An 18,722-nucleotide genomic window follows, 5' to 3' on the forward strand; every position below is an offset into this window, starting at 1 on the left:
TCCCAGTCCCTCAGTCTACTGACTGTAACAAACATGAAACATTCGTACACTTTTTAGCTTTCATGTGACCAAAAAGTCTAGAAAAGGAGCAATCAACGCTATACCATCTGAACCTCTAGCGCAATGCAGTCTCCCTAGAGCAGGGATTGTTCTTGGCCCATTATTCATCTGCAGCAACTGTGTTTGCACATTATAAATGCGTTGAATTGAGATGAATTGAGAACCTCCAATCCGATGTTTTCCAGGTAACATTTTCAGGACCTCAGGCAAGGTTGGGGAACATATAAATTATAAAACACTACTCAAATGTTTCTGTAAGTTATTAAGCTGTGTAACTTTTTGGTCTTCCTGGATTTCACCTTTCTCTACTCTTTATCAAAACAGCCAAGCCTGTGTTCACCCCTCCATGACAGAATGACTCTGCAGGGCTGTCATTCAGCAGCTGCCACCCTGGTTGTATATGGCAGGCCACTGTTCTGACTTCTTTCTGTATCTGCTCTGGCTGGTCAGTGCTTGTGCCGTATTGGTTATTATACTTTTGGGGCATTATCATGTGGCTCCAGGAATTGAAGTCTAGCTGTACTCCAAGGAGGAAAGGAAAATGGGCTGCCACCATACCGTCACCATTTTTTAGAGAAGGAAGATGAGGCGCAAAGTGGTTTAATTACTTTCTTAGGGTCTTCTAGTCAATAAATTGTAGTATAGCCAGAATTTCTGGCTTTAGAGGATTGTTTTGATTCGGCAACGAGAAGCTAGGATTAGAACCCACATAAGCCTCCTCCAAAGTCAGCCTTTCCTATTTATTATACTGACTGAATACACTGTCATGTCCTACTTTCCTTCTAGTTTTATTGAGAAATAATTGAAATACATCACTGTATAAGTTTAAGATGTACAGCATGAAGCTTTGATTTACATATGTTGTGAAATGATTACCACAACAGGTTTAGTTAACACTGAATTATCTCACAGATGCAATAAAAAGAAAAAAATTTCTCTTTGTGATGAGAACTCATGGGATCCACTTACTCTCTGAACAATTTCCCTATATATCACACAGCGATGTTAACTAGTCACTATGTTTTGCATCACATCCCTAGTCTTTACTTATCTTAAAACGGAAAGTCTGTCTTTTGACCATCTTCCTCCAAGACCTGTTCCGGAGTCTTCACTTGAAACACCCGCCGTGATCAGCCTTGTGCTCCTTCCCACTCCTCCTGGACCGCTCACCATCAGTCACCTCCTCCCTCTCCCACCTCCAGCTTCTCCAGCATTGTGGGCCCCTTTCTTCCCAGCCTAAGAACTTACCCAAGTCTGTTTCACCCTTGTTATGTTTCTTACCTCCCTCCCAATCAGAATCTACTTCTACCATCACCACACACCTGAAACTGCTTCCGTAAGTCAGAGAGAAAGAATCTAAAGTCTTCTTAGCTTGTGTCTAAATGCTGGAGCCTGATTTGGGAAGAAGGGAAAAGAAAGAGAATTCAAATGTGGAAAAAGAATCCTCTGGCACCAAAAATGAATAAAGACAAATTTCTGAGACTAGAGAGCCCCTAGCCTGGGAGACGATATGAGAACAGAGGGGCCTGGGGGTCTGGAAGCAGAGGACACCTTTGCCCTGCTTTCTGGACATGTAGCCTGGAAGGCAGCAAGACCCTAGGGAGAGAACAGCTACGTGGTATCTCTTGGCAGTCATGTCCATCAGCAGTCTCACAGAGACTCCTATATCCCCAGTTTGATATAAAAGTAGCAGATAAAACAGACTCAAAGAGAGTTGTGAACAGGGGAGTAAACATCCCTCAGACCTGGTGGACTGGTGACGAAGAATCAGACTTCCTTCTGGTGCCCACCACCGAAACACCTTGGCCTTATTTAAGAGTTTTGGACTGTGGCACAATTTTTTGTGGGAAGCAGCAGGCTGGAGGAACTGCAAGAAAGACAGGTTAAGTTTCCTATTAGCCCAGTATGTTGGCAACCTGAAGTAGAAATTAATGTGTTCTAAAAAATAAAGTGATATTTCTGGTGCACCTCAATTTATGGTTCACGCCTGTGAACTTCTTTGTAAATTATAGCTCAAGCTTTGTTTGCTTCATAATTAAATTTAGAACTTATTTTTTTCCAAAAATAAATTTAGAGGAATACAAACAGAAGGAGGAGAGAATTTGGATCACTTTTTATAACAATAATCCTTTACATAATAATACATAGCTTCTTGGTACGCCCAGCTACAGCATAAGTACTAATAGAGGAAAGATGCTAGAATTAAAGGAGTTAAGTCAGGAAATAAAGAAATTCTGAGGATCAGAGATTTGCCTCAAGTGGGACATTGGCCAGTGGGGAATGAACTTCTGACTTATGGGACTAAGATCTTTCCTTTCTCCATTTGGCTCTTCTCATGCCGTCTTCTCCCCCACGCACAGTTTGTCCTATCCTAAATATGAAAGTAAAGTGAAGATGGTTGTAATTTTGATTTTGTTACTGGTTACATTTTATTTATGGTTCTAATTCAGAACATTATTCATTTGTCAAGGAACTCAGATTTTCTTTGGAAATGTATATGCAAAAAACGTCAAGACTTGTGAAAACTCACTCTTGAACGTCCCTGGACATGATTCAGACACTGATAGAGGGAAGGGCTGAATTTCTCGCTTTAGAGGATTGTTGTGATTTGGCAATGAGAAGATGGGAAAATTGGCTTCGGGAAGAGGAAGAACTTCACCTTTCTTTAGTGGAGGGAGTCGGTAAACATATCCAATTTGTCTCCATTTGAAGGGAAAGTGTCGTTTACCTGGACCTCTTTCTTCTGAGTGCCTTGGTGGTGGGCCATGGCCCCAGCGATGGTGATCTTGGGAACTTTGGCTATAGGGTGGTGGGTCACAGGGTCCATGGTCATGGAAATCCTGGCCATGGGGATGGTGTCCATGGGGATGGTATCCATGGGGATGGTGTCCATGGGGATGGTATCCATGGGGATGGTGTCCATGGGGATGGTGTCCATGGGGATGGTATCCATGGGGATGGTGTCCATGGGGACGGTGTCCATGGGGATGGTATCCATGGGGATGGTGTCCATGGGGATGGTATCCATGGGGATTGTGTCCATGGGGATGGTATCCATGGGGATGGTGTCCATGGGGACGGTGTCCATGGGGATGATGGTCATGAGGATGGTGTCCATGGGGATGGTGCTCACTGGAACTATGATTATGAGGGGGTGTATGGGTGCCATTGGTGCCAAAATGGGGGTGATGACATCTTGAAGGGGGCAACACTGGAGGAGCTCCTGATTGAAACTGTGGCCTGTCTGCGTGATTTTTGTCTTCTAGAGGAGGTGGGCATCCAAGTTGATGTGGCTTGTGAGGATGGTGGGAATCTCTGGATCTCTTGGGCTTAAATGAAGGCTTGCCAGCAGGAGAATGCTCATGCCCACCAGAGTGGGGTAGATGGTCCAGATGGGCTTGTACATCACTGATGTTTCTATGTTCCTGGTGAAGGACACAGAAGAGTGAACACCATCATAGAGCACAAAAGGAGAAGTTAGATGTTTAACTTGATTTAGACTAACGGCCCTCATACTTTTAGATTCCACAAATCAACTGAAAAAGTAAAATACAAAAAGAGCATTCTCAAATTTTTATCTAGCCAAGTTGACATTTAAAATACAAACAAAACTATCACCTACCACCATCACAATAGGAATAATATTTTGATAACACAAGAATCAGAAAGATAATCTCAGAGTAAAGGATGGTCCTTTAAATGAAAAATGTTGTATCACGAAAAACTTTTTTTACTATTTTCATTTTTCTCATTTCAACATAAAGTGGTGAAATTATGTTACACAGAATAGTCATCAGTAGACAAACATTTGGAAAACTAGTGCCTTATAATTCAGATTCTCAACAGAGTTCTGTGGCTCCGTAGTAAAGGATCTGTGATTCCTAAAGGATGAGCACCTCACCTCTTCACCCTGCTTATTCAGATTTTAATTTTTTTGAAAAATTTATACAGCCATATTCATGATGACAAACTTGCTCCCTCCTATTTTGGGGTTTGGCACATGGATGTTTAAATTATTTTCAGTTTTTTGTTTTTTTCTCACGAAAAGATACAGTGAAGAATATCTGTGTAGAACAAGGGTTTTTACACACAGATATTCTTGTAAAATGCTGTTTTACATCTTATTATATATACCTTTATATAATAAATTTAAGACTAATTCAGTCCCCTTAGATTCTAGGCCTAATACTATAACTAGGAATTATAAAGTCTCAGCACTGGAGTCCTGACTACAAGGGCTATTCTCAAATTAATTAAAGGTTGATTAAATCAGTCAAGATTTTACTTTTCTGACAAATCTTATCCCTTCCCAATTCTTGGGGGAAATTGCACACTTTTTGTGTCATGTCGGCATTTGCACTCCTTTTCCCAGGGGCTATTCTCTGTATTTCTCCCCACCCTCACCCCATCTCATCTCTCTCATTTCTCCTTCTCTCTCATTTCTCCTTCTCTCTCTTTCTCTCTCTCTCTCTCTCTCTCTCTCTCTCTCTCTCTCTCTCTCTCTGTCTCTCACACACACACACACATAGAGCCATAGAACAAAATACATTATGTGTGTGAAAATATCACTCAATCTGTCCCTACTCATGACAAAGCCTGTCTAGGAAACCCACCATAAGGTTGAAGACTTCACAGTTTATGACAATATCTTTTGGACTTTCTATGTCAGAGGTTCCTACATCATAGGACAAATCTGCTCTGCAGAACCCAAAGACCTTTAAAGAAGCTAGAAGCATGTGTGCACGTGAGCAGGAGATTTGGGAAAAGTACAGTTGTCAAAGGTTTTCTTTCCAATTTGCTGTGGTTCTCGTCCATGAATGGTCACCACCACTGGGCTTTCCCATGGGCGGTGGTGAGAAATAACATGTCGTTGATGCCTTGCCTTTAGTCCAACTCTTCGGCACTGAAGACCAGACTTGCCTGTGCCTAGAGAGAATGAAGTGGGGTGCAGAAGAGGGATTTTTACAACTTTAACTTGTTCCTTGCAGGGAAGTATTGGAAAAAAAGGAACCAGTATAAAGTTTGCATGGACCCTGTCAAAGTGACTATCTGCTGGCCCTACCCTAAGCACAGAGGCTTCAACTGGCTGGCATCTCTATGCCCCAGAGGTCCCCAAACCCAGCTGTCAAAGTTAGACTAGGACAAGAAAAAAACTCTTTTATAGAAAAGACTGTTAAGCATTGAGGTTCTGAGTCCAGTTTTGGAGTCAGACAGATCTATGTTAATCCTGGCTTCATCATTTACCGGTTGTGTGAGTTTAGGCAAGTTGCATAAAATTTCTGAAACTCAGTCTTTGTCTGTAAAATGGGTACAATGCTATCTACCCATAAACCTGAGAAGGCTTAATTAAATGAGATAATGATGTAAAACACTGAGTGCTGAACTCTTCTCTAGCCGCCATGTTTCTGCATGGGTTTGCATTGCCCACACCAAAATAATTAAGGGTTTGTTGGGGATAGGAGTGGGGGAGGGAGGCGTCTTTTCTGGTGGCCACTAAGCAGGATTTTATAGCTCCTTCAGGTAGAAAAGTTGAACAGCCAGAAAAGGAATTAGTGAATGGTACCTCTCTTCTGGCCCCAGAGAATGCGCTGTTAAACTTCAGAAAAATCCTGGACTTGAAATCAGAAGGCCACCATTAAAATCCTGTGTCCTCACACTTTCTAGCTAAGTGCCATTAGGTAAGTGTCTACACTTCTAGGCCCTTCTGTCACAGGGAAATGGAGGTAGACACTTGTTTCTCCTCAGCGTGGTTGTCACAGGGCTCCAACAAGACAGTATATGTGGAGGTGTTTTGTAAACTCTAAGTTACCATACAAATACTGAGAAACATTAAGAAGATCTTCTTGCAGGTACGTAAGCATCAATTAATAAATGATTTGGGGAAAAATCTCACTGGGCTGAGCATAGAAATGGATTCTAAACTCAGCTTGGTTGTGAACATTGGGCAAAACCTTTACTGTGCGGAGCCTCAGGTACCTTCCCATTTGTCAAACGGGGAAGTAAATGAACAGTAAATGAGATGAAGTGAATGAAAGCAGCCATGGGTGCAGGTTCCTGATACAATCTAGGTATCGGGTTTAGCTAAGTCTTTAATCCCCATGAGTTTAAATAACTCGGTGTTAAGTTTTGGTTTATGTCACGTATATTTATAGAATGATATTCTCACGATTCCCTTAACTTCTCTGTGCCTCAATTTCCCCATGTGTAAATAAGGGATAAAAATCGCATCTCGTTCATAGCATGGTGGTGGGGGTAATAGGCCATCGTATGCGCAATGCCCTTAGCAGGGTACCTGGCACATAGTGAGTGGTCTCTAAGTGTCACCTTGTATTTCGCAGACATCTGGTATACTCACATTAGCGTGCCGAGGAAAATGGTGGCTGGAGCAGTTCCTCACAGAGAAGTCCATGTAGTAATTGGTTCTTTCCTCTCCTCTCTAGAACAAATGGGATCAAAGCAGTTTCAGGAACATTAAAAAAAAAGGGGGGAGCATTAAATACCTACTATCCAAATATACAGTAAGTATTATGAAGATTCAAAATCACCAATGTATGCCATTTTTCTTACAGTCTCTGCCTTTTAAAATGTAATACATAAGTGATGAAGTGAATACTATTTCATTGAAGTTTCAAATAATACAAAACTAATCCAGCATAGTATGAAAACTCACCTTTCTGCACCCTAGTCTCTCCTTCTCAGAGGTACCGCTATCATCCATTTGATGGATTTTTCCTTCTCACCTTTTTCTAAATATGCTGTGCACATACACCTATCTTTAATTAATATACAGGGGCTCATAGTCTAGGTATTGTCCTGTAACCTGCTTTTTCTCCTAGCAATACACCTTGAAACTCCTTTCAATGCATATAGGTCCAAAACATTCTTTTTAGTCATGCATTGTATTCATTGTATTGCTTGCATGCACCATATCTATTTAACTTTGTGTTTTCAAAATGCAGGACAACCTCAACTAGCTGCTCGACAAGACCACTCTGGGTAGAAGGCACTTGGGACGCTGAACTGGAAGGAACTAATTCCAGCCATAAAACTGGGTGTGGTGAGGTACCATGTTCCCCGAAAATAGACCTAGCCTGACCATGAGCTCTAGTGTGTCTTTTGGAGCAAAAATTAATATACGACCCAGTATAATAGTATATTATATTACATTATATTATACCCGGTATTATATTATATTATATGATATTATGTTATGTTATGTCATGTTATGTTATGTTATATTATATATTACCTGGGCTTATATTATAGTAAAATAAGACCGGGTCTTATATTAATTTTTGCTCCAAAAGACACGTTAGAGCTGATTTTCCGGCTAGTTCTTATTTTCGGGGAAACAATGGTAGTTGCTCTGAGCCTCAGTTTTCCATCATAATACAAGGAGATTAGGACCACAGGATTTTAATGACTCTAATATGCTCTTCAGTCTTTTCCTCTTTTTCGTTTGGGTTTTTCCTCTTCTCTTAGATATTCACACTCTCTGCAACTCCAAAAAACGAAAATCTGCAGGAGAACAGTTCTGTGGTAACTACTGACTGTTGAAGCTGCAGCAGAGGCCTCAATTTAAAAAGCAGCTGGCTGAGGGAGGCCTGTGGAGAGTGAGTGCTGCTGAATTTTGCACCTGCCGGGTTAGAGCCTGGGCCGTCACACTGTAGCTGGGCGTTGATGGAGACTCACCACTCTTACAACTCTTTCCACTCGGTCCACTCTGAAAAAGGCAAAGTCATCATTCTTCCTTTTGTACTTCTCAAGGGCCTTGTCTGCCTGTTTTCTGTAGAGCTCAGTGTCCTCAAAGTAATCGAAGAGTACGGGGCTGTCTTTAGGATTGGCCAGTGCAGAAGAGACTGGAGAGAGAAGATGGCAGTTCTGTGGTTACTGGGTTGCCCACAGCAATGTCAGTGCTGGGACTAAATACATGTAAGCACGGGGGCAAGACTAACAATAGCTTCCACTTTACAGATGGGCAAATTGAGGATGGAAGAGGCTAAGAAATTTGTTCCAGATCAAACCAGGCCATCGGCAGCGGAGCTATAAACTAAACCCAGATCCTTCTGATGCTCAAGTCTCTGTTCTGACTGGATTCATGATGCTTCCCCATCATCCATAAAGTGTTACTATCTTAACGAACTCTTCCTGTCTCTGCCAAGGAGGGAGAGGCATCATCAACATGAAGTTTTGCCCAGAGAGAGGAGAAGATGCAGCTCAATCTTTCTTTAAGGCAACCTCCTGAAGGAGATGCTTGGCTGTTGAATTTTTGTATATTGAATCATGTTGAGATTTGCTATTATTGAAGGAATTCTGTGATCATTCTTTTTGGAAAGTAAATGAAAAGCTCATGGACTTCAGAGTCAATACTTGTGGGATAGGATCATGTTCCCTACATTTGGCTGTGATCCTAAGGCCAAGTCGTTGATCCTCTTTGAAACTCAGTTATTTTGTCTCTAAAATAGAAAGTATCAGAACCTTTACTTCATAGACTTGTTGTGAGATTAAATGATGTGACATATGTATAACTGCTTTGTAAACTGTAGTGTTAATGTATGACTTTTAGATGTGGAAGTCAATGCTTACTGAGTGCTAAGTACTTTGCAAGTGTACTGCACAGACCATCTTATTTAATTCTAACAAAGACTGGAGGGGATGACATGATTACTATTCTCATCTGAGCATAGTTTGAGGCTGTCCTCAACTGAGGAAAGTGAAAAGAGGGTAAATAACTTGCCCTCAAGACCATGCAACTAGGAGTGATAAGGTTGGGATTCAAACTCAAGCAAATCTGACCCCAGAGCCCATGTTCTCTACAACTATACTACCATGCTATGCTACCTCACATAGATTTCTACTTTCGTATAGTGCATTTCTTTAAAGGAAAGTGCACCAATAACAGGGGGAAAACTTCTCACTTCTCTTCTCAAGAGAGTGAGTAATAATCAAGTCCATGAGGGCAGGGACCATTTCTGACATGTACATCATAAATTATTATATTATGATTGAATTCTGTATTGATCTAGAATTCGTAGAATTAGACTAGAACAAGTAGCATTTTAACAGATTTCCATACCAGAACTTGTGGTGCAGTTGAAGTCATTCACTCTAAGATCCTGAGATTCATTCAAATGTGTGGTAGCTATTACCTTACATTGTCCAATCACCTGTAAGAAAAAGGAGTTTGTCATTGCATACTGCTTTCCTCAGGTGGAATATGCAGAAACACAAAAGTGATGCAACATACTTCTACTATACATTTAAAATTTATTTATCGTTTCTCTCAAAAAATCCTGTCCCAAAACCTACATTTACTTAATCAGCTTCTTCTGTGTGTTGGGTGCTATAGGCATTGAAAGCCCTCATGATAACCAGAGAGAAACTGTTTAAATGGATCATGGCCACATCCCAAACATTTTCAAGGGGAAAAATTGCTGAAACTTCTACGTATGCAAATGTCTTATTTTCTGGAACTGAAATATTAGACCTGTGCTTATTCATTTTTGTGTTCTCTTGTGGCAGACAACTTGGGATCTGAGTACCCATGTGTAATGTACAGAGCAAAACCCTGTTCCTCATGATAATTGCAACTTATCCTTTTGGCTATTCCTGCGAATGGGACCAGTCTGTATAGGACACAGTTACAAGTTCAAGGTTTCCTAGACCCACAGACTATCAGGTCCAGAAATGACCTTAGAGTCCATCTATTCCAAACCCCTCATCTTATTTTACAGCTGGAGATATGGAAGTCTAATGACCTTAGGTGATTTTCCCAAGGTCTCACAGCTGGACATTCTATCCCATGGGTCCACAACCCACTGACTTATCTTGCACTGGGTTCCCAGACATGGCTCTCAAGAGAATATTACTCAAGGCCAACATAATCATTATTAGTCAAAAGGTGGAGGTTGCTTTTACCCTTTTGCTGTGTCAGTGTTGGCATACAGCTACCCTATGTAAGCAGAGAAGACAGAAGTCAAGAATGATAAGAAGAGGAAGATGGTAGCATGTTTACTTACTATTTCAGATGGACGTCTAGAAAGCACTGGCTCACAGTCATCCCAGTATTTCCTGGATTGGACCGGACAGTCAGATTCTTTCACATCTAAGGCTAAATAATAGACAGTTGCAGATTCCTGAGGAATTCCAAGAAAGCAACAGGTGAGTAGTATATGAGAACGACTAAATAAAAGCAGTCTCTTATTTCTCAAACAGAATTCCTGCTCCTTTCCAAATCATTTTCAATGTCTACCTTTTTGTCATTTGATCTATTCATTTGAATAAAGAGCTTCAAAGAATTACTTCCAAATGTTTTTTTCAACTGGTTGTTATGTTGCTTCTGCCCATGAGGTTTAAAAAGCAATCAATAATTAAGTCTATAAATGACTTAAGGGAGAGAACAAATAAAAGTTAAAAGAAAAAAGCAATCACTCAATAGCAGTGCTGGTTTGGGTGGAGGCGTAGAAGATAGAAGCCTAGAATTACAATGCTGACAGCCACATCATGGGCCCCAGTCTACATGTGGAGCTGTGTCTTCTCACCTAGCTCTATTCCTGAACTTGGATATCTTGCCAGGATTTCAACTTGCCCAAAGCTAAAACCACTCTCTTCTCTAATTCTACTATCTAGAATTAGTAGAATTAGACTAGAATAAGTAGCATTGTAACAGATTTCCATACCAGAACTTGTGGTGCAGTTGAAGTCATTCACTCAGCTCAGCTCCCTTTCTCTACTTCTCTTGTCTTTTGTCAGTGGCACCATTAATTATTTATTGCCTTAGTCTTTGGCCTAAAAAAATGTGAAATCAACTTTGATTTCTTCCTTTGCTGTTGCTATCGAGTCACCAGGCCTCGAGTTGTCTTTCTTTTATTCATTGTCCATTGCCCTAAACCCCACTGTCTGATCTGATCCTCATTTCCTCCTTCCTGAACTCATAAAATGGTTTGCTAGTTCATGTCCCTGTCACTTGCATCCATCTCCCCAGGTACACTCTGCCACCTCCCCAACCACCCACCATTTATACCACCACTCAGAGGTAGCACTGTGCCAACTCAGCCTGGGTACTACAATGTGGCAGAGAGCCTGGAATTGGACTAATGGTCACTAAATTGCTGGCTGAATCCTAAATTCCTGCACTCTTGTTCTCTGCAATCTACGGCCTCCATCTACAATGCTTTAACAAGTATAAATTTCTCTGCTTGTCCTCTGTGGTGCTCCATGGTCTGGCCTCCCTCACTTTAGTGGTTTCATCAAAGGGTAGGTTATGTTAGGAGGCTAAGGAGGGAAGCCTCCCTCCATAATCTCTAGCATAGGCCCTCAAACCCATTCCGAATAAGCATCTAATCTAAGTGAAGATGTAGGCTTGCTTTGCTTCAAGATGAGACTGCATTCTCCCTCCCAACCTGATGGCTACTCCAAAGCCCACACAGAACTTCTGGAATACCCCTACTTATGTTTCATTACTCCCTAACACCTACCTTCCTGATTTCCTAACCACACAGAAGCGGTATGCCTGGAATTCTCCTTGAATGCCATCTTCCTATTCAAATTCTGCTTATTCTTCAGGGCCCAAATGAAGGCTTCTCCCACCCAGTCTTAACATATCTCCTTTCATTAGTTTGCCTATGTGTGCATGTGAGCTGGTTATTATTACCTGGAGGGCAAGGCCCACAGTTTATTCTAATTTTTCTCTTATCATACTTAACATTTGATTGGACTCAACATCAGTGCTTATTAAGTACGTACAGACTGACTCATAGTTAAGGATATACTAATAACAAACGTTAGTTTCAAAGAAAGAAAAAGAGCAGTCTAGAGCAGCAGCGGAAACTAAACAGAAAACTCTGACTAAAGGGTTGTGCGAAGCAGCAGTCTTAGGGGTGACAGTCACATTTGCCCCCGGTGCATGGTCTCCCACCTCAGCCCTGCCATTGGCAATTCCTCACCACTTCGTCCAAGTGGGCAGCAGTGACCCGCAGCAACTGGAAGAGGAAGCCATTCTGCCGTCCTTTATTGATCAGATCTAGAGCTTTCCCAGCCAGGGGCCCAGTAGCATTGCAATCTGTGGGACTCAAAGCGCAGGAATACTGCAGCGTGATCGAGAGGATCAAAAGCAGAGCTGTAGCGCATGCCTTCATAGTGTGAAAATGTGAAAACCATCCCTCACTGTGGTATATCAGAGCAGAGAATTAGATACAGACTTTCTAAAACACACACACACACACACACACACACACACAGCATATGCCATTGATTAACCAAAGTTTTCATACATTTTTGTTGTATAACTGGGATGTTCACCTTGACCCCTGGTTAAAATGTCTGTCAATATGCCGTAAATGATTAACGGGTTCTGGGGACAGAAAGTTGCGACATGCCACTAGTGAGTGGCTGAAACTGTGATCTGCACAAATCTGGATATTTCTAGTAGGTAGCAGATCCAAAGTGTGTTTTTTACCACAAGCATTGGTGTGGGGGATGGAAATAAAGTGATTTCCCTTCATTTGTTTTCTATCTCAGCCAGAAATTTCCACCATCATTTCCCTCCTTGGATTATGGCGCGAGAAGGCCTCAGTAAAGCGCTGCATCATTTAAGGGATGTGATGTGTTAACGTTTACACCATACAAGGAACTGAGTTCAGGTAGAATAGAATGATTAAGAGTCTGTGGCTTTGGAGTCAGGTCTGAATTTCAACTCTATTACTCTTCTATGAGTTACTCTTGTATGCTGGGTAAGCTATGAAACTTCTCTGACTCTCAGTTTCCTCATTTATAAAACGGGGATTAATACCTCTTGGCAGGATTGTGCGACACTGAAATAAGAAAACATATAAAATAACCACTACAATTCTTGGCACAAATCCAGGTGCTGAATAACATGATGCTATTGATTGTTATTATTTGTATGATGCTTCAGAAGAACTTAAAGCCACCCCCATATTATTCCAATTCTCCGTGGCCCTTAAGCATTCCAAAGAGAGTTGGTTCATGTGGAAGAGAACCCTGGTGAGGGTAGAAGTCAAGCCATTTGATGCCATCCAAGAGAAGGGGTTAGAGGGTATGTACTACTGTGGGAGGGGCTCAGGACTGGGGACAGAGCTGGGATTCAGCTGATCGCACAGTCCTACCCCTCCAAAGAAACCAATATACATACCTGTGTGGACCTTTCATACCAGCAGCGCCCAGCAGCATCAGAAAGGACTAGCGGGAATCAGCCCAGGCCCCTCCCACTACCGGTCACTTAAACAGCATCCCCCTCCTGTCTCTCTTCCCTGCCGTGAGTGTCTGCATTGTGGACAGCAATTCTTCTCAGCCTTGACTTCATAACAGAATCACCTGAGGCGCTCTGAAAACTCCTTATACCAGGCCTTCCCTCCAGAGCAATTAAACCAGGATCTCTGGGGGTGGACCCAGGTAAGGGTAGTTTTAAAACTCCCAGATGATTCCAATGTGCAGTCAAGGCTGAGAACTACTGGGGTTCTAGACAGAACCTGGAGGGAGGGAAAGAGTTTGGAGAGAGAGAGGGGACGGAGAGGGTACATGTCAGGCAGGGTGTCAGGCGGGGTCTCTGCTCCCGCTCCCCACATAAGAACGCAGGATGTGGCTAGGCCAAAAAGGAACACCCACGGACCATATGTAGGGGAGTCACACCACTATAGTCTCACTGGAGGCTGGATTCACACGACAGGCGACCTGCTGTCCGCTTTTCTGCCAACCGACCGACCACTCTCTTTGACTCCACTCCCCAGCGCAGCGGCGGCAGTTATACTAGTGGCCAATGACTCAAGGGTTACAGCTGACAGCCAACCAGCCACAGCTGACGGCCATCTACTACCTGAGCCAGCATCTTTCCACTTGAGGCGGACAGCTGGACACTGCTCTCTGGGGCTCTGTCCCCACAGTACATGAAAAGCAAAACGCACTTCCCAGAATTACAGACTGGTTTAGTGAGTGCTAAAAGTGGAAGAAACACATTTTGAATTATGTCTAGATTTGAACTTTTAACATAAAGAACACTAGCTTTTAAACACCCAAATAGGACCACTTCAGTGTAACTTAGAATGACAGAAATAACATGGAATCTGTCCAAGGTGTTACTAAGGGGCTCGAACTCAGGTGGGCAGGGGGAAAGCTATGCATTAAAACAGAACCTGTTTTAATTTCCATGAGTTGAGCTCCTTAATTAAGGCTTTCTGTTATCGCTCTATTGTCCATACCCAATATGGAGGGCCATGGACAAGCCACATGCGGGTGGAGGGAAAGGGGTGGGAATGGGAAAAGACATCGGGGATGAAACTCAGCTTCTCCTGTAGTACTATAGATTGTAGTATAAGTGCTGCCGAAGTGAGCACTATGGTATTGTAGATTTAGTAGCTGAGATTTAGGGGTAATCACGAGAGCCATGCCTTCCCTTTCCTTTGCTTTGTTGAATCTTAAATACAGACATGATGCTAGTGATGCCATTCCAACTATCGGAATTTCAGATGAGACATCTCAGGGAGCATACTGAAGGTGCTAGGTGGCAAGAGTCAGGAATGATGGAGAGTAGAAGAGACAGTCTATCCCGCGGAGCTGTCTGATGATCTAGGAAGTGACATTCAGCTTTGGTGACTCTCTTACTGGCTTTGGGAAAGCTTCCTGATGGTCCTGAGCCAGAGAATGGCCTCAGATGTGCAATGGAGAGGGGAGTGGTGTCTTCTCACAAGACGGTTATTGGAGCAATCAGGGTAGATCCACGTACTCATTCTGGAATTTTGGTTCTTTCTGGGTGGCCTGGCCGTAGTATCAGAGAAAGTCAGTTAAGAGAATTTTTATTCTTTAAAGCTTTTTTCTCCCTCATAATCAAATATATGCTTTTTGCAAAAAAAGTGGAACTACAAAAAATGTAAAGGAAAACTCACCTCTAATTCCACTACCTTAGATAAATCACTAACTACTATATATTTCTTCATGGACTTTTTTCCATTTGGAGATCAATAATATATGTGTTCTTAAATTATTGGGATTATTCTGCTGTACATACAGATATTTTTTCTGTCCACTGTGGTTGAATACTTACTTACAAACTCTAGTTTTGGGGGGTATTAATAGAAGCCATATAGGCTTTATAAATGTTGTTTTTGTTTTTTATAACAGAATTTTATTTTTTTATTTGAGATCTTTTATACATTTTTATCATAAACATAACCCCTGCACAAAGTAAAACAACAGTATTACAAAACATGTAAAATAAAAATTAAATATCTCTCTCTCCTTTATCTCTCACCTTCAAAACCCTTTCCTAAGAGAAGGAATTTTAACAAATTCTTGTTACATACATTAAATATTGTATTTTCCCTATGATAACTTCCCCAAATCAATAAATATTCTACAGAGATTATTTTCAAAATTCTCATGATATTGTATATTACATATGTTTGTAATATGTCAATATTCCCCTAATTTTTAGCCACATATGTTGCTTCCAATTATTTGTTCTTACAAATAATGCTGTAATGGACATCCTTGTAAATTTCTGATTTTGGGGGGGAGGGGGAGAATGACTGGATCAGTTCACAGAATTTTATGACATTCAGCTTTTTGTAATTGAAGACACTTTTTAATTTTTAAAAATTTTTACTGGGGAATAATGGGGAACAGTGTGTTTTTCCAGGATCCATCAGCTCCAAGTCAAGCTGTTGTTTTCTGTCAATCTAGTTGTGGAGGGCGCAGCTCAGCTCCAAGTCAAGTTGTTTTCAATCTAGTTGTGGAGGGCACAGCTCACTGGCCCGTGTGAGAATCGAACCGGTGACATTGGTGTTATGAGCACTGTGGTCTACCCAATTGAGCCAACCAGCCGCCCTGAAAGTACTTTTTTAAATAAAGAAGATTCCCATATAGTTCCTGCTCACTCTCCCCACACTTACAGTGTCCTCCACTATCACTATTCAGAGCAGAGTGGTACCCTTGTCATAATCGATGAATCTACGTTGACACATCATTATCACCAAAAGCCCATGTTCATATTAGGGTTTACTCTTGGTGTCATATATTCTGTGGATTTGGACAAATGTATGATGACCTGTACCCACAATTAGGGTACCACACAGCGTAGTTTCACTGCCCTGAATTACTGTGCCCTGCCTATTCAGCACTCGCCTCAATCCTTGGCACCCACTGAATCTTTTTATTCTTTCTACAGTTTTGCCTTTTCTAGAATGTCATAGAATTGGAATCATAGATATGTAGCCTTTTGAGATTGGTTTCTTTCACTTAGTGGTATCCATCTAAGGTTCCTTCATGTCTTTTCATGGCTCGATAGCTCATTTCCTTTTAGCGATAATTAGTATTCTATCGTATGTACCACAGTCCATCCACTCAACTACTGAAAGACATCTTGATCGCTTCCAAGTTTGGGCAATCATAAGTAGAGCTACTATAAACATCCATGTACAAGTTTTTATGTGGGCATAAGTTTTCAGCTCATTTGGGTAAATACCAAGGAACACAATTGGTGGTTATTAGGGTAAGTGTATGTTTAGTTTTGTAAGAAACTGCCAAACTCTCTTCCAAAGTGGGTGCATCATTTTGCATTTCCAATACCATTGAATAAGAGTTGTTGTTGCTCCACATTCTTGCAGCATTTGGTGTTGGTATTCTGGATTTTGGCCATTCTGATAGGTGTGTACTGGTATCTCTTTATTGTTTTAATTTTCAATTCCCTAATAACATATCATATTGATTATCTTTTGATATGCTTATTGTCCATTTTATTTCTTTTGTTGTGAAGTGCCTTTTCAAATCTTTTGCCCATTTTTTTTTCAGGTGCACAAGACAAAATAATACTTAGATGTTTATCATTTATATCCCTCACACTGTGTGAACCCTCTTCCCCCCATCCACTATCCCTCTGACATTGCACAGAACCATTACATTTCCACTGTCTCTATTCCTAATGCTGTACTCCCCCATTTTTTAATAGGATTGTTCATTTTCTTATTGTTGAAGAAGCTACTTTAAAGATTCATCAAAGAGAACTCTTAATACCATGTAACTTGAAATGCCCGACTCTTGAAATTCAGCATAGAAGATTAATGTTAGTAATTTGCAAAGCATTGATTATTTGAATACAAGGGCCTCAAATGATTAATGATTGCAGCATTTTGAGACTATGGGCAAGACTATTGGATTATCTTGACTACGTGGAAGTTGCAGAGTAAAAAAAGAAGATCAAGAATCACAAACTAGAGAAATAACATCTAAGAGATGAGTCAATGAGGAACCCAAATGCCTTAGGAGAAATCATCAGAAGGGTAGGAGAAGAACCTGGAGGATATGGGACAATGTCTACTTGAGAAAGTTTGAAGAAAGAGTGAGTCAGCATTACCCGATGTTGAAAAAGAATAAGTGAGAATGGCAATGCTTCCTTTGAATTTAATGAAATCAACTCAGCAACTGCTCAAAACTTCTTTTCCTTCTACATGCTCTATCTCTGTTGATGGATCCCTTGTCTATCCAACAAGAAACACAAAGAGAAGGACACACAGTCTAAGGTCCTTCCGCATGCTTTACTCAGTATGGGAGGGTATTATGGAACACCTTGGGGAAATACCCTACCTAGGGCTAGCACTGGTTTTCCTCTGTTTGCTCCAGGTCTATTCTTTGCCTTTCTCTGTCTGGCTTTGCCTCAGGAGGCTGACTCCTGTGGATTGAGCAGGCTCCCCTGCTAGCTAGCTTACAATTGGGTTCAAAGAGCCAATGGGAGGAGGAGACTGGAAGGACGGAGGGAGGGAGGGAAGGAGGGAGAGAGAGGTCAGGGTGTTCATTCCCTGTCCCTTTCTGCTTCAGCACTAGGTTCTGGCAGTGGCTGCATCCCTCCACCAGGGCAGCTCCTGCCAGGTAGCCCCTCTTCCAGCAGCTTCAGCTCCCCCTGGATTTGGGTAAGGCTCCTTCTCCTGCAGTCTTCTTAGGTCCAGAGTGGCAAAGGCTTCTTGCTGTTCTCCAGGTGCTTCAGCATCCATTGTGCCCTTAACTTGACCCACAAGTCTTCATTTCTTTCACTAAAGTCTTTTCAGTTGAACTATCTGAAATAGTATTGGTCAGATATTGCCTGCACAGCCTTCAACCTGAAGGTGGATTTTTTTTCTTACCTATCTGAATATTCTCCAAGTCCAGGACTTGACAAATTTACTTGATAAATTTGATAAATTGACTTAGCAATGGGGGTAGATGCAAGAGATCATTGCCTATGGCCTATGTCTCTTGCCAGACACTGATTGAAACAGAGTTTAAGACTCTACATGACACCCCACTTAATTATTTTCCTTTCTTACAGGAAGCAGATAAGAGTAACATAGTGTGAATATTGTCTACTGAGTTTAACTAAATTATGCTAAGACCCATGTTACTCTTTTAAGAAACAGCTGCCAGAAGGGAGGACAATGGTTATATTTGCAAATTCCCTGTTTTGTAGGTTTGCTAGGGCTGCCATAACAAAGTATCACAAACTGGGTCACTTAAAAAACAGAAATTAATTTTCTCACAATGCTGGAGGATACAAGTTTGAAATCAAGGTGTTGCAGGGTTAGTTTCTTCCGAGGCCTCTCTCCTTGGCTTGTACATGGCCACCTTTTCTCTGCGTTCTCACATGATCTTCCCTCTGTGCTTATCTGTGTCCTAATCAT

The 18,722-nt window shown here is 41.5% G+C and overlaps 1 protein-coding gene across 1 annotated transcript; it reads right to left on the minus strand.

Annotated features, from left to right (window-relative positions):
* Positions 1–2,161: 2,161 nt before the first annotated feature.
* LOC117030970 (histidine-rich glycoprotein-like) lies at positions 2,162–12,270 on the minus strand. The gene is made up of 7 exons (XM_033121247.1): positions 12,006–12,270; positions 10,080–10,196; positions 9,137–9,227; positions 7,753–7,919; positions 6,416–6,496; positions 4,674–4,775; positions 2,162–3,485 (listed from the first exon to the last, which is right to left on the minus strand). The coding sequence occupies exons 1-7, from the start codon at positions 12,195–12,197 to the stop codon at positions 2,535–2,537; spliced, it is 1,701 nt and encodes a 566-aa protein (XP_032977138.1). The 5' UTR covers positions 12,198–12,270; the 3' UTR covers positions 2,162–2,534.
* Between the last annotated feature and the right edge of the window lie 6,452 nt (positions 12,271–18,722).

This window comes from Rhinolophus ferrumequinum, chromosome 2, assembly GCF_004115265.2.
Source record: "Rhinolophus ferrumequinum isolate MPI-CBG mRhiFer1 chromosome 2, mRhiFer1_v1.p, whole genome shotgun sequence".
Taxonomy (NCBI): domain Eukaryota; kingdom Metazoa; phylum Chordata; class Mammalia; order Chiroptera; family Rhinolophidae; genus Rhinolophus; species Rhinolophus ferrumequinum.

What these genes read in the sequence shown, in the direction of transcription:
- LOC117030970 (XM_033121247.1), bottom strand. Translation starts at nt 12,197, where the DNA reads ATGAAGGCATGCGCTACAGCTCTGCTTTTGATCCTCTCGATCACGCTG. An exon ending in TGGAAAGAGTTGTAAGAGTG is followed by an intron (nt 6,497 to 7,752) that starts GTGAGTCTCCAT and finishes CATTTGTTCTAG; the next exon opens with AGAGGAGAGGAAAGAACCAA. An exon ending in ATTTTCCTCGGCACGCTAAT is followed by an intron (nt 4,776 to 6,415) that starts GTGAGTATACCA and finishes GCTTCTTTAAAG; the next exon opens with GTCTTTGGGTTCTGCAGAGC.